This window comes from Marmota monax, unplaced genomic scaffold (genome assembly GCF_021218885.2).
Source record: "Marmota monax isolate L192 unplaced genomic scaffold, Marmota_monax_Labrador192_F-V1.1 WCK01_AAM20220418_F8-fsc00186, whole genome shotgun sequence".
In the NCBI taxonomy this organism is placed as follows: domain Eukaryota; kingdom Metazoa; phylum Chordata; class Mammalia; order Rodentia; family Sciuridae; genus Marmota; species Marmota monax.
Genome location: NW_026694725.1, coordinates 174763 through 190710, shown reverse-complemented (window position 1 = coordinate 190710; position 15948 = coordinate 174763). Strand labels below are relative to the sequence as shown.

Genomic DNA, 15948 nt, shown 5'->3' with positions numbered 1-15948 from the left:
ATGCTGTTCAGTCCATGACAAACCTGGAGAGGTATGTTCCAGGCCAGGTAGACCATCTGTTTGTATTCATCCATCCAGATTTCGGCCACTCGCAGAGCATTGCGCTTCAAGAAAATGCTTAGATCCATCGCATAGGGCTTGTGGTATCTCTCTAGATGAGCCACCCGGGAGCAGGGTAAGATCTCAATCTTCCCTCCACACTGCCACACCTGCAAGAGAAGGAACAATCTCCTGCATAGACTGGGCCCTGCGGTCAATGATTGCATGACTTGATGACTCACAAGGAGGCCCCATTTGGGGACCATTATTCAAATCGTCCATTCTTAGAGTCTACCAGACTGCTCCCCCTTGGTTGTCAAACAGTCCTTGAACTGAACTCCTACTTCCTTCACAAAGTCCTCCCTGAAAGGACAAAAGAGGCTGCCTCTGCTCCCTTATCACCAAGGAAAGTGGCCAAGTCCTGAGAGGCACCATGCCCTCTCACTAGACTTAACTTCCCATGCCCCTTCTCTGTCTCAAGCCAGACACAGGGCAATAGGCAGACAGAAGCTGAGGTGGCTTCTATGATTCTTCCTCTTGGTGCTCACCTTTTACCTAATCCCCTCCCCTTGAGTGTGGCCTCCCTCCTTTTTCTTTCTTTCTTCCTTCCTTCCTTTTTTATTTTTTATTTTTATTTGTTTATATACTATACCAGGAATTGAATTCAGGGAGCCACATTGAATTCACTGAGCCACATCCCCAGCTCTTTTTTTTTTTTTTTTATTTTGAGACAGGTTCTCACTAAGTTGCTTAGAGCTTCACTAACTTGCTGAGCCTGGCTTTGAACTTGAGATCCCCCTGCCTCAGCCTCCTGAGCTGCTAGGATTATAAGCATGCACCACCACACCCAGCCTTTTTCTGTCTGATAGAACATGGTAGGGGTTACAGGATGTAATTGATTATGTGTATTTGATTACATGACTTAAGACTGTAGCACCCATCTTGTTAGGATATGCTCTCTTTTTCATTGACTTTGAAGAAGCAAGCTGCCATTTTTTGAGCTATCATGTGGGAAGATACAGTTAACAAGAAAGTAAGGGTGGCTTCCAACTGGTAGCCAGTGTGAACTCTGAATGCTTCCTTAGTCTGTAAGACTTTAGGAAACCAGATGGAATCATAATCATGTGAGCTTGGAAGCAGATCCTTCTCTAGCCAAGTTTATATGAGAACCCAATCCTGATGCATACCTTGAATGCATTCTTGAAAAGGGCCCAGCTAAGCTGTACCTACAAACCTGATTCCTATAAATTGTGAGGAAAAGAATGCATCTTGCTTAAGACCCCAGATTTGTGATAACCAATTCAGGTACTTCTTGACCAAAAGCTACCATGATGTATGCTCCAGTTCTAAATGTTTTTCTTTACTACCCAGATGAGTACAAACATGCTTATCAGAACATGCATTCTAATATTTAACTCAGAAAATATGATTTTCATTCCCATGGATAATAGAACTACCTACTCATATTGCATTGGTATCAGGTCTCCAGAATCTCCTCTTCATAGTAGCCTAAGTGAGTTGCAGTTTCTGAGAGCTAATTAGCCCATCTGGTAGTGGTTAGCAACCTATTGTGGAGAGTGGTTAATGAGAATGGGAGCACAGTGACTGAGATCGGGGGTCTCTCATGACCTCATGGCTGTGGCGTGTCTGGTGCCTGGGAAAGTTTCTGTTCATGGGCATAGGATGCCTAGCTGCTATGGTAAAGCCCTGCCTGAGGATGCTCTATGAAGGAGTCTTATGAGCTTCAACCTTGATCTAAGGCACATAACTCCCAGGTATAGAGGAACTCTCATGCTAGACAATCACAATGTTTCTCCAGCTCTGCTACTCCTGAGACTTCTTGCTTAACAGTAACTTTAAACAATAGACCTCCTTGAGCGCTACACAAAGATCCTAACATTGCACATTGCAACTATGGAAAAGCTGCATAGATGTTTTAGTTCTATAACTTTTCTGAGTACAAAGAATAATGCTTGCATAGTCTTTAACCTGATAATAAAGCATATATAAATAAAGATTGCTGGTGTCACTCTTTAGATCTGCTTCTCCATCAGAGAGCAGCACTCCACCTGATCCCAGCTTTATCTTCAAAATCTGTGAGTCTTTTATTTTCTAATCCCCCATCGCCCCTCCCAGGGATGTGAATTTGGCCATGCAGGATGCCATGACCTACCACACTTGTGCCAAAGAAGACCCAGAGACAAGGCTGGGCACATTTGGCCCTGATGGTTTGATTAACTGACATTCCAAGAGTGTCCACCTGTAGGACATACAATCAATCAACAAGTACATGAAAAAATGCTCACCATCTCTAGCTGTCAGAGAAATGCAAATCAAAACCACCCTAAGATACCATCTCACTCCAGTAAGATTGGCAGCCATTAGGAAGTCAAACAACAACAAGTGCTGGCGAGGATGTGGCGAAAAGGGTACTCTTGTACATTGCTGGTGGGACTGCAAACTGGTGCGGCCAATTTGGAAAGCAGTATGGAGATTCCTGGGAAAGCTGGGAATGCAACCACCATTTGACCCAGCTATTGCCCTTCTCGGACTATTCCCTGAAGACCTTAAAAGAGCGTACTACAGGGATACTGCCACATCGATGTTCATAGCAGCACAATTCACAATAGTTAGACTGTGGAACCAACCCAGATGCCCTTCAAGAGATGAATGGATAAAAAAAATGTGGCATTTATACACAATGGAGTATTACGCAGCACTAAAAAATGACAAAATCATGGAATTTGCAGGGAAATGGATGGCACTAGAGCAGATCATGCTAAGTGAAGCTAGCCAATCCCTTAAAAACAAATGCCAAATGTCTTCTTTGATATAATGAGAGCAACTAAGAACAGAGCAGGGAGGAAGAGCAGGAGGAAAAGATTAACATTAAACAGAGACATGAGGTGGGAGGGAAAGGGATAGAAAAGGGAAATTGCATGGAAATGGAAGGAGACCCTCATTGTTATACAAAATTACATATAAGAGGTTGTGAGGGGAATGGGAAAAAAAACAAGGAGAGAAATGAATTACAGTAGATGGGGTAGAGAGAGAAGATGGGAGGGGAGGGGAGGGGAGGGGAGGGGGGATAGTAGAGGATAGGAAAGGCAGCAGAATACAACAGACACTAGTATGGCAATATGTAAACCAGTGGATGTGTAACCGATGTGATTCTGCAATCTGTATACGGGGTAAAAATGGGAGCTCATAACCCACTTGAATCAAAGTGTGAAATATGATATGTCAAGAGCTTTGTAATGTTTTGAACAACCAACAATAAAAATTAAAAAAAAGAAATATGCCTCAAAAATAAAAAAAAAATTTAAAAAAGAGTGTCCACCTGAGGAGTCAGTTCCACTGTGAGACCTTCATTTCTTAAAATTCCTTTTTTTACTTCTTACTGCACAGATCCTCTTCCTAGCACCCCACACGCCAGGATAGTAAAGTGAAAAAAAAAAGGCAGGCTTTGATGCCACACTGATTTGTGCTCAAATCCTGATTCTGGCACTGCACGCCTAGCAGCCAGGCACAAAACACCCATCCTCCATGAGCCTCGACTTACTCTTCTGCAAAAAGGGCACACCCACCCTTTGGGTTGTCAGGAGTCATCAACAACATAACAATTCCTTCACTACAGCAGCCTCCAAATTGCCCTGAAACACGTCTTTCCTCCATTATCCTCTTCATCAGTCCCCAAACTAATCATGTAGGGGTTCCATCCAGCTTGCTTTTCTTCCAGCCAAGTATTTAAAAATATAAATACAACTGTATTTCCATTTTCTAGTTGATGGAGGTTTCCAACCCACAGAAATTTAGGGGGAACCCTTAAATTCAAATTAAGGATTGCCATTTATGAAATAATGTTATTGATTATCCTTACCCAACAGTTTTCAAATTTTACCGTCCCAATTTATTCTTACTTGCCAAACTTCATTCATATCTCTCTCTCGCTCTCTCGCTCTCACTCTATCCAACCCCCCCCACACACACACAGACTTGAAGCTTCTGCTTATAATAATAATAGGTAGCCTCATGTCGCACACCATCCTAGTACTGTATTACTCTCACCATGCAGGTATTACTGTTAGCCTCATGTCAGTAACTTTCCCACACTTGCCAGTTAATATGACAGAACTGGATTCTGAACTCAGGCAATTCCCATGTTATTCTCTGGCACAGTGCCTGGAATATAGGTTTTCAACCCAATACCAGCTGTCCTTTTCTACCCATCATCTCCGTTTACACACACCCACGAGCACCTTCATGGCCATGGCCACTAGAGGTCAGGAAAAAGCACTTCATGAGCTCTAACATTCTCTAATAATCTGTGATTAGAGAAAGAACCTAACAAGTGCTTAGAAGAAAATGCTTAGCATCAATCAGGGAAATGCAAATCAAAACATAAGGAGACATCACCTCTCCTCACTTAGAATACTTATTATCAAAAAGACAAAGGATTTTTCTGACAGGAATCCAAAAAAGGGAAACTTTACCACACTTGGTAGGATGTAAATTAATAAAGTCCTTAAAGTTTTCTGAAAAAGTTAAAAATAGAACTACTATGTGATCCAACAATCCCACTACTGGGTGTATATCCACAGGAAATGAAATCATGATATCAGAGAACTACCTGCACTTCTGTGTTTATTGTAGCATTGTTCACAATAGCTAAGAAATGGAATTCACCAAGGTGTCCCTCATTGGATGAGTGAATGAAAGAAAATGTGGTACATATACACAATGAAATACTATTCATCTATAAAGAAGGATGAAATCCTGTCAATTGTGGTAATATGAATGGACCTGGAGGACATGATTTTAAATAAAACAAGCAGGTACAGAAGGTCAATAGAAATTTGTGGGGGTGGAGGGGAGATTAACTGTTCGCAGAGGTAACACAGCTTACTCATGTGCAATCTTTAAAAAAGTCATTATCATAGAAGTTCAGAGTAGATTAGTGGTTACAGAAACTGAGTGGAGTAGGGGAGGAAATAGGGAGGTGTTGGTCAATGGGCCCACATTACTGCTGCACAGAAGCCTGAGGTCTGGTGTTCTGTGGCACACTAGGATGCACGTGGCTAAGAGTAAAGCATTACATATCCCAACAACTAGAAAGAGGATTTTGAATGTCCTCACCATAAATGATAAAAGTTTAAGATGACAGAGACTGGAAGATGGCAGAAGAGAGTGAGGCCACATGTCCTCACAACAGAGAAAGGAGGCAGCCGAGGAAAAGCAGAATTGAGAGGTACGACAAAATAAATGCTCTAAGACGCAGTTTTACAAAGTCTGAAACCCGGAGGGACTGGAAGATAGGTCACCAGAGTAGACAGAGTGCCCTAACCCCAAACCAGAAGCTGGGGGCGGTCAACAGAGAGAAAGTGGGGAGCAGAAAAATTCCTCAGCTCAGCCACTTAAAAGCATTTTGAAAGACAGATAAAATTTGAAGAGCCACCATAACAGAAGGGTCCTTAAAATAGCATTAATAGCATAAAACCAAATTGTGAAAAGCAATCAAGCCGAGGTCCACAGCCGTCTCATGGAGCCCTCTGCCACAGTGGAGTCACTCCCTTAAATACGCACAGCATCTTCCCATGCCCAGACAGCTGCAAATTAAACCAGGAGGAAGTCCCCTGCACTGGGAACTCTTAAGAATCCAGCCAGAAAGAACTTCTAGAAGGATCACTACTGGAGGTAAATCTCTGAAGCCCTCTGTTCCTCCCGCTCCCTGTAAACAAGCAGACCGGATTGAGCTCCTGAAGCCCTGTGCCAGGGAAGTGCACCTAACCCTGTGCAGCCCCTGTGACCCAGACAAGGGTGGAAAGCTCTGCCCAGTACCCACTCCATCAACTCAGACAGAGTCAGCTACGAAGCAGCTTTGGTTCTAAACAGAGGAAAGCCAATTCACCAAGCGCCAACCACTGACACTTCGGGGAGGCACCGTGGGAAGCCTAAAGACAGTCTCTGGGATTGCAGGGCCCCACCAGAGGGAAGCTGCCTGAATATCAGTGACACTGCGATCAACAGAGTCTACACAGCAGAAAGGGGCTAATCCCAACATTACCTAGTACACAGCCTGACCTGTGATCACAACTGGCAAGTGACAGGATGTTGTCTCCATACTTATGAGACTTTGCATCAGGCTTAGAAAACATCATTCACAACCTGGGACGGTGGGAACTAGAATATAAGTGAATCACCTGAGACTCTTCACTACAGTACCTCAGAGAGTGGTGTCAGCCAGGGAATACATCACACCACAGGACACCACCAAAAATGTACAACCAGAGTTCCTGTGCTCACAGACAGCCACCATGATTTTCACTACTTTAAGAGTATCGCTGTTGAGATACAATCACAGGGACAATCCAAAGCCTGCATCCTTGAATCCTGCACACAATAGAAAAAAACAAGCCACAACTCTGCACCCCCTGAATGGTCAGCTACAGGCCCTTGAGATGACAAACTAGAAGCTCCTAGCAGAAGGTACATAGCAACTAGTGAATTGTCTCCTGTACCTCTGCAACTTAGGAGAGATCCACAGCCAAAGATTGATGAACATCTGCTAAATTTCCAAACCCCAATGAAATACAAACCAAGATTCAACAAGAATGTTCTTCACCTTGACGTGGTATACTACAAACAATTCTAATGTCAATTAGAAACAATTCTAATGTCTAATGTCAACTTGGCAAACCAAATACAAAAACACATTAAAATGATAGTGCACCATGATCAAGTGGGTTTCATTCCAAGCATGCAAGGTTGGTTCAACATATGGAAATAATAAATGTAGTTTACCACATAAAGAGACTTAAGTACAAGAATCACATGATTATCTCAATAGATGCATAAAAAGCATTTGACAAAGTGCAGCACTCATTTATGTTTAAAAATACTAGAAAAACTAGGGATTGAAGGAACTTACCTTAACATTGTAAAGGCTAGATATTACAAATTCAAGGCCAACATTATCCTAAATGGATAAAAACTGAAAGCATTTCCTCTAAAAAATAGGAACAAGACAAGGATTTCCACTTTTCACCAATACTATTCAACATAGTCCTTGAAACTCTAGCCAGAACAATCAGGCAAGAGAAGGAAATTAAAAGGATATGAACAAGAGAAGAAGAGTTCAAATTTTCTCTTTGCTGATGACATGATCCTATATTTAGAAGATCCCCAAAACTCCACCAGAAGATTTCTAGAACTCATAAATGAATTCAGCAAAGTCGCAGGATATAAGATCAACAACCATAAATCAATCATTTTCTTATACTCCAGTAATGAATCTGCTGAAAAAGAAATTAGAAAAACTATCCCACTCACAATAGCCTCAAAAACTAAAACACTTGAGAATCAATCTAACAAAGGAGTTGAAGGATCTGTACAATGAAAACTACAGAAGAAGAAGGAAATTGAAGAACTTAGAAGACGGAAATATCTCTCATGTTCTCGATACGCAGAATTAATATTATCAAAATGGCCATACTATCAAAAGCACTATACAGACTCAGTTCCATTCCCCTCAAAATTTCAATGACACTCATAACAGGGAAAAGCAGTTATGAAATTCATTTGGAAAAATAAGAGACCCATAATAGCTAAAGCAATCCTCAGCCAGAAAAGTGAAGCAGGAAGCATCACCATACCATACAGAGATATAGTAACGAAAACAACATGGTACTGGCACCAAAACCAATGAAGACCAATGGAACAGAATGGAAGACACAGAAACAAACTCACACACAGTTATCTCATACTATACAAAGGTGCCAAAAACTTATGTTGGAGAAAAGATAGCCTTTTTTAACAAATGGGTGCTGTGAAAACTAGAAATCCATATGTAGCAGAATGAAATTTAAACCTTCTCTCTCACCCTGCACAAAACTCAACTCAAAGCGGATCAAAAGAATTAGACCTAGGAATTAGACCAGATACCCTGCAACTGCTAGGAGAAAATGTAGGCCCAATACTCCAACATATCAGCACAGGAACCAAATTTCTCAACAAGACTCCTAAAGTGCAAGAAGCAAAATTAAAAAACAACAACAACAACAACAATAAGTGGAATGGCATCAAATTAAAAAGCTTCTGCACAGCAAAGGGAACAATCAAGAGCATGAAGAGAGAATGGGAGAAAATCTTTGCCACCTGCTCCTCAGATAGGGTATTAATATCCAGGATACACAAAAAACTCAAAAAACTTTAACACCAAAAACAAATAACCCAATAAATAAATGAGCAAAGGAAATAAACAGACATTTCTCAAAAAGAAAAATTCAAATGATCAACAAATGTATGAAAAAAAATAGTCAACATCTCTAGCAAGTAGGGAAATTTAAATTAATATTACACGGAGATTTCATCTAACTCCAGTCAGAATGGCAATTATTAAGAATACAAGCAATAATAAGTGTGAGGAGAGAGGTACAATCATACATTACTGGTGGGATAATAATGGGACTGCAAGTTAGTACAACCACTCTGGAAAGCAGTATGCAGATTCCTCAAAAAACTAGGAATGGAACCACAGTATGCCCCAGATATGCTGCTCCTTGGCACATATCCAAAAGATTTAAAATCAGCATTCTACAGTGATGAAGCCACATCAATGTTTATAGCAGCACAATTCACAATAGCCAAGCTATAGAGCCAACACAGGTGCCCTTCAACAGATGAATGGATAAAAAAATGTAGTATATAGACCATGGAGTATTTTCATCCATAAAGAAGAAAGGACTTTATGGCATTTTCAAGTAAAAAGAGGGAGCTGGAGACTATCATGCTAAGTGAACTAAGCCAGTGCCCAAAAGCCAAAGTTCAGATGTTTTCTCTGACGTGCAGAAGCCAATCCGAAATGGGGAGAGGTGGGGAGGCGTAAAAAAAAAATCAGTGGATTAGACAAAGGGGAATGAAGGGAGGAGGGATGGAACAAAGACAGTGGAATGAGTATGAACTAACTTTCCTAAGTATACATATGGTACACCACAGTGAATCAATCTCACCATCATGTACATCCACAAGACACTAATTTAAAAATTTCTATAAATAAATAACAGAAAAATCAGTAGAGGTTAGGGAACATGGGGAGGGAGGAGAGGAGGGAAGGGGGAAACTGGGGACTGAATTAGAGTAAATTATATTCCATGCTTTTATAATTATGTCAACGTGAATCCTATCACTGTGTATAACTTAAAAGAATCAATAAAAATTTTTTTAAAATCTTAAATAAAAATATTTACAATGAAAATATAGTGGATGTGCCAACTACCCTGATGTGATCATTACATAATATATATCTGAATTAAAACATCATATTGGACTCCATGAATATGTATAATTATTATGTATTCATTAATAGATAAAGAATTATTAATAAATAAAATGTATTCATTAAAAAATAAAGACAAAAAAATGAGTTAAAAATGGAACCAAAACAAAAATTAATCACACAATAGGCAAATAAGTTTGATGCAGTGGCGCATGCCTGTAATCCCAGTGACTCTGGAGGCTGAGACAGGAGGATCACAAGTTGGAGGCCAGCCTCAATAATGTAGCAAGACCCTGTTGAAACCAGAGTTTGAGACACAACTCAATTCTCTGCTTCAGTTGAGAGGTGGGACCAGTGTAAGTTGCAGGCCAACTGAAGCCTAGAAAGCCCGTTTTAGTGTTTGCAGCTAATCACAGCAGGGGATGCCTACTGGCAGCAGATCTTGGGGTTACAGCCAACAAAGCTGGATTCTTCTCCACTACTATCAAGTGGTGTGTTGCAGGTCTACATGGTGGATTAGCCTCTCTAGTGTTGCAACAGAACCCAGCAGCTCATCCCCCACGCTTTCCCAGATTCTTGTCTCACAAATCCGAAGAATAAAATTTACAGAACAACAGAAAGCAAGAGTGAAAGGAGTAGGATTTATTCAAGTGTGAAGATGAGAAACAACTCTCACAGGGACAAGAGGAGACCCCCATTAGGGGGTGTCTCCTGAATGTGCTAGTCAAGGGGTTTGTACAGCACTTAGTACTTGGGTCAATGCTAATGGTCTAAACTTATGCTAATTAGGGTTTGGAAAAGTACCAATATGTTTGGTCAAGATTTATGCTAACCAGAATTTGGAAAAATACCGACTCTATCGGTGAGCCCTGCAATCCCATTCAAGTCTGCCCCACTTCCATTTTCCCACCAGGAGATTGAGTTGTTGGATGGTGAATGCTGGGGGGTTCCAGCTGTGGTGTTGTGTGTGGTGGGCATCTTCACAGGGCTGGGGTGACAGGTGGGTTCATCCTGGCTCCCCTTAGCCCTGGCCACACCACAGGCCCAAGCACATGGACTCCATGTGTTTGCAGCCCTTGCTTGCTGCCCACTCTCCAACCTGCCCAGGTAGCCACTTCATGGCTTGGGGACAAGAACCTGGCTTCACTTATCAAACATAAAAATAAAAAATACTAGAAATGTAGTCTAGTGATAAAGCATCCTTAAGTTCAATTCCCAGTACCAAAATAAATAAATAAGTACATAGACAAATAGTCACACACATAGAAACCAAGGAACCCAGATATAAGTGGAATTGTTTTATCCAATAAAAGGAAAGAATGATCCTTCTCTTGATAATAACTATGTTTTCATCAAAATTTATTTTTAAAAGCCAAGTGTTAAAAAGAAATAGGATTTCTTATAGAAACTGAAATGTCAGAGTTCTATATGTGGGGGTGGGAGAATGGAAACAGAGCCAGCATTACAAACAGAAATAATGAGTGTTTCCAGTCTCCAGCCAAATTCATCCATCCAAAGCTTTGGTAGGTAGGAAATACCTGGTCACCATGGAATTGGGGTCATCTTTAGGGCTTTGCTAATTATGTTTGCAATAATTATTTTTCATTTGTATTTTTTGCATTACATTTTAATTGTTCCCTTGAGATCTATTCCTATATCTATAGTTATAGAGAGAATAACTAGGCATGTGACCAACTAGCTGGTCCACATTTCCCAGAGTCCTTTGCATACATGACTAGGTAGCAGCCAATGGAATGAGAGGAAGCAATATATCCAACGTTCAGACACCACCCTCAAAAGAAAGAGCATTCTCTCTTTTTACGTCCTTTCCCTATTGTGCAGAATACAGAGGTGGTGTTGAGTGTGTCAAAATAGAAGGCTCTTGTCCCTGGAGTTGCCACATCAGTCCTAAATTGCTTATGTTTAAAGAGTTATGAGAAAGAGAATTATTTCTGTCTTATTTAAGTCTTTGTCATTTTGGCCTCCATCACAGAAGCTGAATGACATCTAATTAATATCTTTACAAAACCATTGTAAACTCATTATTACACTTTAATTGCACCATCATTCTTAGGAGGTATGTTATACAACAATGCTTCTCTTCATTTCATAAACGGGAAAACTGATCAAGACCCCCAAACAAAAATATTAACTTTTTCTGCCAAAGCGATTGTGGATTAAGGTAAGACTCAGACTAGATTCAAAGTTCATTTGCTAACATAAATATGGGATCCTGAGTCAGTCCTAGTTGGGCCTAACATCTGTCTGTGGGTCATCTAATTCAATTAGAAAGAAATTAAAGCTGATGAAACTGAATAAAGTGTAAACAGGAAATTATCTTGTTCCTCCAAATACAGCAATGGACCAGAGACCATCTGGTCTAAGGTACAGAATTTCAGTGGGGAGGAGAGAAAAAAAAAAGCCATTTTCTAGAAGTTCAGTCCATAATGATATGGCAAAGCCAGGATTAGAAGCTACATCCAGCATTTTTTTTTACAATGCCACCCCAACATTCTTCTTATTATTATTTTTACCACCAACCATTTGTTGAGTTTATAGTATATGTCACTCCCCACTTTAGGTGTTTGACAGAGCAGGTATGACATAGAGACCTTCATGTTGTTCAACAAATCCAAGGGTCAGGACCTTCTAACAAGGCCCTGTAGACTGTACATAAGAGGTAAAAGGATACTGTGGTAGGACTATACTTATGCACAAAACCTGCTCTAAATAAATTGTGATGTGTTGAATTTATTGGCTTCAACCCTTCGTGCCACTTTGAGCTTGGCCCTGTGACTTACCTGGAAAGAGCCACATGGTTCCACCTGCCCGCTAGTGTGCCATGAGAACAGCTTTCTTTCCCCACATAGCTGCTATTCCATCAGCTGAGCTACAGAATAAACCTCTGTGGAACACAGTCACCCCCACCCAAGCCAAGCAGAACATGCAGATCTGTGAGAATCAATAATTATTGCTTTAAATCACCAAGTTTGGGATAGTTTGTTATACAGCATTTTTGGCAATAGCTAACAGATACACTGATGTAATATGAACCTGCATTTGGAATTCCTCTGGTTGTTTGGTTTGCACCTTGAATTCCTTTATAGAGCCCGAAATTCAGGTTGTATATCTGACCTAAATAAGTAGGGAAAGTTTTCAGGAGCTGGCAGGAGGAAACACTGCTGAGGGGTGAAGGTAGGATCACTGCAGACACAGAGAAACTGGGAAGAACTCGTGCTGAACTGAGGATGCCAATGCTGTACCCATTACTGGATATTTCTCTTGGATTATACAACACCTCAGCACAGGCACAGGTCATAATGTCCACTGTTCCACTTGCCCATGCAGAAGCAGGCAGGCTGCCCACTCAACCACTTTCCCTAGTCCCTCTACCTACTCCAGTTTTCTCGGTCTTTGGACTCCTCAAAGTTATTTTATCCAGGAGATGATTGTAAATACCTAGAGTCTTCAGGGGAAAAAAGGGACAATATCTGCTTAACCTTAGCTCTACCCCTTCCCAACTATACCTCCCAGCTTATATAGGCCAATCTAGGTGTAGTTGCACTACACCTAGATTCTTGCCTGGCTCTCTATGGCGTGGTGATCTGGAAACATAAGAGTGTGTCTACCTCTTAAGCCAATAACATTCAGCCTTGCCTAGGATTCCAGAGATCTTGCTACTTTCCTATTGTTTCCATATTATGGTTTCGGATTTTTTATTAGTTCATTACAATTATACATAATAATGGGTTTCATTGTGACATATTCATATATACATCTAACATAATTTGCTCTATTTCATTACCCATTTTCCCTCTCCTCTGCCCTCCCCCAATCATAAGTGTCCCCCCAAAATCATGTTGTGGCTCTTCAGGGAGGTGATAGAACTGTTAAAGGGTGGAGTTGAGTGGGAGGAAATTAGGTCTTTGTGAGTGTGCCCTTGAAAGGGATGGTGGGACCCTGCCACTTTCTCTGTCTCTGCTTCCAGGGTTCCATGAGGTGAGAGATTTTCTCCACCATGTGCTCCATGCCATGACCTGATGTACTACTGCCTTGCCCTAGGCCCAAAGGCAACAGGGTCAAGCAACCATGGACTGAAACTGTAAGCCAAAATAAACATGTCCTCCTTTCAAGTTGTTTACCTCAACCATTTTGTCACAGCAATGGAAAGCTGACTAACACATTCCTCTTTGGCATTGTCCCATAAAGAGAAGGGAAATGTACGCACCCTTAGGCTAAGTTCCACGTTCTCTCCTCCATAGACCAGCATCCCACCATCCAGAGCCCCAATCTCTCCCAAGAACAGTCTGTTGGCAGCCAGGATGCCCATGATGGAAGGACTCCTGTAGAGCACACAGCAAGAGAGTCACTCATCCCTCTACAAGGAATAGGTCAGGATGGAGGTAAGAGGTGGGAAGCCCAATGATGGTTTTGTCTTCAGAACTCTACCTAAGCCTCCCCTTATCCTGAAGGCTGCCTGAAATCCTCAGACTAGACTAAGTGCATGGAAGTTTCCCCCAGCCACTGTGCTATCAGAACACTTCTCAAATTATATTAAAATTACACTTTCATCTTGATATCCCTGCCTCATAGTTGATAATGCTTGAAGTAGACCAAGTGTTTTCTAAAACATTAAATAATTGGCTTGATTCTTATGTGAAAGCCCTAAATAGCCAAAAATGTCTATGCATTCTCACCTGGAGTCAGCTCATCATGTTTTTCTCCCTCTCTCTTTTTTCCCTTATCCTTCAACCCAGACCCTCCACTCCTCCATTTCACTTCCATTACTAGCACCAAAAAAAAAAAAAAAAAAACCACACCATTACTAATGCCTTCCCATGTTCTCATCAAGTCCCCTGAGCCTACTCAGACTTACTTCACTGGAGCAGTGACATCATTCAGATCAATCCAGGCTTGTGGCAGTGCATCATACCGGCACCATAGTTCCCAGTTAAACCCATGCACTGCCAGTCCATACTTTTCCAGTTGTAAAGTATCAAAACAAATTTTGTCAAACACAGGAGACACAATCACGGTGCGGTCTTCCTGAATCCTAGCCAAGATGGGCTCTGCCCTAGAAGAAGAATTTATAATCAGCCCAGCATGGATGTGAGGGCAAGCAGCAAGACTGAGCTAACAAACCTGCTCACACATTGCCCTGACACTGTCTTCTCATTTAGACTGAGCTGGCTGACAGTAGGACTCTCTTGAGTCCAGAGAATTTCTGCAGATTTCAAGGTATCCAGGGCTACTAACTGCTGACCCATGTCAAGAGAAGATTTGAAATTGCTACCTCAATATTACCCCCAGGTCATTGTGAACCAGGACTATCAGTATTCTGCCAGAATTTACATAATCTCATAGGTCTCACTGTGTCCAAAATGCTGTTTCCTGTGTGACTGTGATTCTCCATGTAATCTTTTTTTTTTTTTTTTTTTTTTGGTGGGGGGAGGTAACCAGGGATCGAACTCCAGAATGCATAACCACTGAGCACATCCCCAGACCTTTTTATTTTTTATTTTGAGACGGGGTCTTGTTAAGTTGCTTAGGATCTTGCTAAGTTACGGCTAGCTTTAAACTCATGATCCTCCTGCCTCCAGAGGCATGAGCCGCTGCACAGGGCTCTATGTAATCTTTATATCATATACTTTCAGGGCTGGGAAAAGCTATTTGATTTCCATCATAGCTTTCCATACTTCCTGTCCATTTTTTTTTCTTTAACAGAGCATCACATTTTTTAGCCAACCAGAATTCCTGAGTCTTTGGAGCATCCCTTTGTTTTTTTTCCAAGTTCTTTTTTTTTAATTGCTTTTATTTTTTAATTGCATAACAGCAGAATGCATCACAACTCTTATTACACATATAGAGCATAATTTTTCATATCTCTGTTTGTATATAAAGTATGTTATACCAATTCGTGTCTTCATACAGGTACTTTGGAAAATAATGTCCATCACATTCCACCATCACTAACCCCCTGCCCCCTCCCTTCCCCTCCCACCCCTCTGCCCTATTAGAGTTCATCTATTCCTCCCATGGAGCATCCCTTTGTTTAAAGACTGGTATTGACTTTCCTATTTTTACAATATCCTATCTTGTATTCTGAACATGTGTGATATCTCTAATCTGTCCTTTCTCAGAGGAAAAAAAAAAAAAAAAAACCTCCTGGAACCTTACCACCCAACGTTCACTTCAATATGAGCATCCAAGATGGCAACCACATCAGCAGTGGCAGCTGCCCAGCCCGTGTTGCGTGCTTGAGCAAGACCTCTTCTCTCACTATGCCGTATCATTTTCAACAATCCAGGATACTTCTGGTTGTAAAGCTTAATCTTCTCATTCAAGGACACCTTTAGTTCTCCTGCCAACCAAACACACACCCACAGAAACACTGAGTGCAATAATCAATGTGGTACAGAAATTTGATACTATTTTATAATAGTGGTTGGATTACCATTGTAGGATAAGCAATTCTTCAACCTTGACCTATACAATAGGTAATGTTTTCCTGCACATAATTATTTTCTTTCTTCTACCCTGAGGTTTAATCTTATTATTCTTAATTTCCTTTACTTCACAATTAAATTGACAAGCCTACTTAGTAGGTACCAGCCACTGTTAGAAGTCCATTTTAT

General features: G+C 41.0%; 1 protein-coding gene across 1 annotated transcript in view; it reads right to left on the bottom strand.

Annotated features, from left to right (window-relative positions):
• Nucleotides 1–15948, bottom strand: part of Galnt8 (polypeptide N-acetylgalactosaminyltransferase 8) — a 56604-nt gene that overhangs the window by 12170 nt on the left and 28486 nt on the right. Inside the window, exons 4-7 of the mRNA XM_046424192.2 lie at nucleotides 15491–15674; nucleotides 14190–14387; nucleotides 13542–13656; nucleotides 24–209 (exon numbers count right to left, since the gene is read on the bottom strand). Of these exons, the coding sequence (XP_046280148.1) occupies nucleotides 24–209; nucleotides 13542–13656; nucleotides 14190–14387; nucleotides 15491–15674 (683 nt within the window). The remainder of the gene's footprint in view (nucleotides 1–23; nucleotides 210–13541; nucleotides 13657–14189; nucleotides 14388–15490; nucleotides 15675–15948) is intronic.